This window comes from Octodon degus, unplaced genomic scaffold (assembly GCF_000260255.1).
Source record: "Octodon degus isolate 3935 unplaced genomic scaffold, OctDeg1.0 scaffold00075, whole genome shotgun sequence".
Taxonomy (NCBI): domain Eukaryota; kingdom Metazoa; phylum Chordata; class Mammalia; order Rodentia; family Octodontidae; genus Octodon; species Octodon degus.
The window spans coordinates 4,055,463-4,059,675 of NW_004524651.1; the positions used below are offsets into that span (position 1 = coordinate 4,055,463).

At 45.6% G+C, this 4,213-nt stretch overlaps 1 protein-coding gene across 1 annotated transcript in view; it reads left to right on the forward strand.

Moving 5' to 3' along the window:
• Positions 1-4,213, forward strand: part of Clul1 (clusterin like 1) — a 33,651-nt gene that overhangs the window by 24,665 nt on the left and 4,773 nt on the right. Inside the window, exons 3-4 of the mRNA XM_023720399.1 lie at positions 2,085-2,163; positions 2,758-2,972. Coding sequence (XP_023576167.1) covers positions 2,085-2,163; positions 2,758-2,972 — 294 coding nt within the window. The remainder of the gene's footprint in view (positions 1-2,084; positions 2,164-2,757; positions 2,973-4,213) is intronic.

Below are 4,213 nucleotides of genomic sequence, written 5' to 3' on the forward strand. Positions count from 1 at the left end.
AGTTCCCCTAAGCCTGCCTAAGCTTGCTGAAGCAGGTGCTTTAGACCACTGAGCTATTTTGCCAGCCCTCACTTTTAATTTAAAACAGTGTCTCGAGAAAAAAAAAAAAATTGTCTTGATGAGTTGTCCAGGCTGTTCTGGAACTCACATTCCTCTTGCCTCAGCCTCCTGAGCTGCCGGGATCACAGATTTATGCCACTGCACCTTGCTGACTTTTCTTTAATCCCTCTGCTTAAGCCGGGATATAGTTCCGTGGAAGAGCACTTGTCCACTGTTACAGTTTGGATCCAGTTGTCCCCTCATAGCCTCAATGTGCTCATAAGAGGGCGCTGGGGTCGGGGGCTGAAGGGATATTTCCATGGATGAGGTCCCCAGAGAAAGCATGTAAAGCAGAGATCAGCAACAATAGCAAGCAGTGCCTTTATTGTCTGGCTCATATATGTTGGCCATTATCAAGTTTACATTCTTGTGAGCTGTCACAACCACCTAGCACATGCCTGGTTATCTATGCTAAGTCATGCACGTAGATGCGTGCACCCATCTTGTGCCTATCCACCAGCAGGGTCATGCCCTTATAGGCCTCAGATGCCCCAGTCTTTGAAGCGATCTGCTGTGGCTCCCTCTAGGATGTGTGATGCCTAAATTAGCCTACTGATTACTTTAGCATAGTTCTGGGTGTGGCTATGGGAAGGCCCACCCTGCGTGTGGGTGGCGCCAACCAATAGGCTTGTAGCCTGGACCGGACAAAAGAGTAAGGGAGTCTTGGGTGCTGCTGCTGCTTCCTGCCCGCTGTGCTGTGGACTGTCTCTCCACTGGATGCCCTTCTCGCATGATGCCTGCCTTGGAGTCTACTGACTGTGGACTAAAACTTCTACAAATTGTGTGAGATAAAACAAACCTTTCCTTCCTCAACTTGTGGGTGTTAGATATTTTGTCTCAGCAACCAGAAAATAACTAAGAAACCTACCATGTGCAAAATCTGGGTTTGATTCCCCAATAGTTCAAAACAAAACTCCCTGAATCACAATGCTCAAGGTAACTATGCTCTAGGAGAGATATTCTCTGTTACTAAAACAAGTCCTCCCCTGGTGCAAAGGTTCCGAACACCCTCAGGCTTTGGAACTCCAAAGGAGAAATCCTGACTAATAGTCTGTTACACTGGACCAGTGTCTGGGAGGTTACGGGCCTCCTTGGGAGCCAGCAACACTCCCTGTCACGTCCGCTTCAACGTCACCAGCCTGGGCTCTTACTTCGGCATTCTCAGGTGGGGCCGACCTCAGGGGAGAGTGGCTTTTCTAGGCTGAACAGGGCGCAGGGTGCTCTTTCTTTCTGCCTTGCACCGTATCCCGTCTCCATCCTCCTGCTTCATGGTGGTCTTCTCTGCCCCTTCTTCTGGAAGCAGCATCCATTGCATACATGGACTCCCGGCTTCTTCACATCGTCCCAGGGCCAGGTTTTCTTTCCATAGACATAGCTATCTCACCTTAGAGTGTGCATTGGAAAGTTTTGACATCTGGAATCTGGTTGGTAGAAAAACTTTTGAAAAGTATTACATTTAGAAGATTTTGTTACAAACTGGACTTCTTCAGTTATTGTTTCTATCAATCCAAGATAATTTATACCTGTTGGGCAAAAATTACTTTCAACTTCCAATCCAAAATTTACATGTAACTTCACAAAGTCTGGCCTTACTCGGCCATACATGGTAAATCCGACAATAGATCATGTCTCTAGAGAAAAAAATTAATGGGTAGGCACTGTGGACAATGTATGATACTGAAAGGACACATGGCTATTCTTGTGCCTTAAGAGTTCTGCATAGATTTTTTTTTTTTTTTTTTTTTTTTTGCAGAACCGGGGATTGAACTCAGGCCCTTGCGCTTGCCAAGGAAGCGCTTATTCCACTGAGCCTTATTCCATCTCCCCAGCCTCTGCATAATTTTTTAACAATATAAATATTATCTTCTAACTTTTTACTCACGTAGTTCGTGCGATTCAGCCATGTGTGTACATGCTGCCCTCGTTCACTAACTCCTCTTGTATTTTGTCTACATAGACACAGCTTGTCCATTGTCTAACTGAAGTGCCTCCCACACACTCACGATGGGGCTGGCTTGAACCACCGGTACCACATGCGCGTCCCAAGACTCAAGCCGGTGGAATGTGTGGTCTTGAGTTTTGCTATTACAGCCAACTCACATTGATTTTACCAAACAATTTCTTTTTCCTTTACAATCAATACTTGATCAAGTTGTATTCTGAGACTAAACACACATCTATAATTATGATTTCATAATCAATAAAGACAAAATATTTTCCAAAACACCACTAATCCTTTTTACACTATTTGCTACATATTTTTGGGAGCACTTTTAAATGGGCTCATGGCAAGGGTCCTTTCTTTTTTCCCCCACACAATTACTAGTTCTAGACACATACACCCAAATTTAAAGTAGTAGTTTCCTTTTGAGGATGTGTAAAGGGGCTGCGGGATGGAAGGGGTTTAACAGGGAGTCTCTGCCTTGGTGATGTTTCTTTTCCCTTAATATAGACGCCAGGCACACGAGTCGTGATAAGAAACTCTATCTCTGGCCCAGTTTCTGTTACCTAAAATTATATACTTTTCAGTCAGCTAAACTGGATCCTACGTGAGCTGACGTGGGCCAACGCATAAACTCGGCACTCTGGGGCTGACGCCACACCGCCCTCCTCTGAGCTTCATGAGCATTTTCTTTACTGTTATTTCTTCTTTGCTAGACTGCCCCAGTGTGCCTGGGCTGCACAGAGAACTCAGTGAGGCCCTCAGACTGGTCAATATATCCAGTCAGCAGTACGACCAGGTTGTGCGGATGACCCAGTATCACTTGGAAGACACCATGTATCTGATGGAGAAGATGAGACAGCACTTTGGCTGGGTTTCTGAGCTGGCCAACCAGCTCCCAGGACCTGAGGACATCTTCGGTCCAATGAACGTAATGGTGAGATACAAGAGTGGACACAGAGATTACATGTGTGCACCCTGGTGCTTCTGTGTGTTGATTATTTATATCTGATTTTGAAAACCAGCTGTAGGGCTAATATGCATATTTCCATTATGACTGAATTCAGGTTGACTTAATACAGTTCACAATCTTCAGGAAATAAGAAACTATATATATATATATATATATATATATATATATATATAATTTAAAACAAAAAAATACTTTCCTAATCCATGGATGGCTAATTCCACTCATAGATACAGGGCTATGACTGTCTGCAGTAACGGTGTGGAAAGCTGGTAAATGTCATCTTTACGAGAAAAGACTGGGGCCGGGAAGATGGCTCAGTGGAATAAGTACTTCCCTGGCAAGCACAAGGGCCTGAGTTCAATCCCCAGCTCTGGGGGAGAGAGAGAGAGAGAGAGAGAGAGAGAGAGAGAGAGAGAGAGAGAGAGAGAGATCGATCCTGTGAAAAGGATATATATATATATATATATATTCCCCCTCCCCCAGGACCTTGTGCTTGCCAGGCAGGCACTTATGTCGCTGAGCTCTCTCCTCAGCCCTGTTATCTTCGCCTTGAGGATTTTTGTTGTTATATGGGATGGAACTCAGGCCCTTGATCTTGTCGGGCATGCGCTTATGCCACTGAGCTATATCCCTAGTCCCACATTGTCATCTTAAATTGCACAGAGACCGTGGCTCCCACATTCGATCGAGAACTCCATTGAGCTGGGCGTGGGGGTCGCTCAGTGCTAGAGCACTTGCCTACCATGTATAAGATCCTGGTTTATATCCCTAACATTGCAAACAAAACACCCCCATAGCCTTTTGTTTTAAAAATAGTGACTTCATCTCCTGACACACACACCTACTACCACCACCCCACACAGCATTAATTGTATAAACGCACCACACAAGTCTTGCTGAGGCTGGGAGTGGGGGTTTATGGATAGATCTGGATGCCAAAATCCCTGGGCAGAGGAAGGAAAGGCACAGTGTTCTGTGCAGCAAGAGAGGCTGGTGCCCTGCCTGATTCTGGGGATCCCTTTAATCCGCTGTTGCTCTGCTAAGGGCTTGTTCAACTTCTCAGAGGCACCCCACTCCTGGCTACCGCGCTCCAGAGCACTCTGCAGGCTCAAGCTGGGTTGTGGAGGCCACCACACCCTTGTTTAGTTTCTCCTTCTTCTCTAGTTTATTTTCCTCATCCCTCTCAAAGGGAGACACGA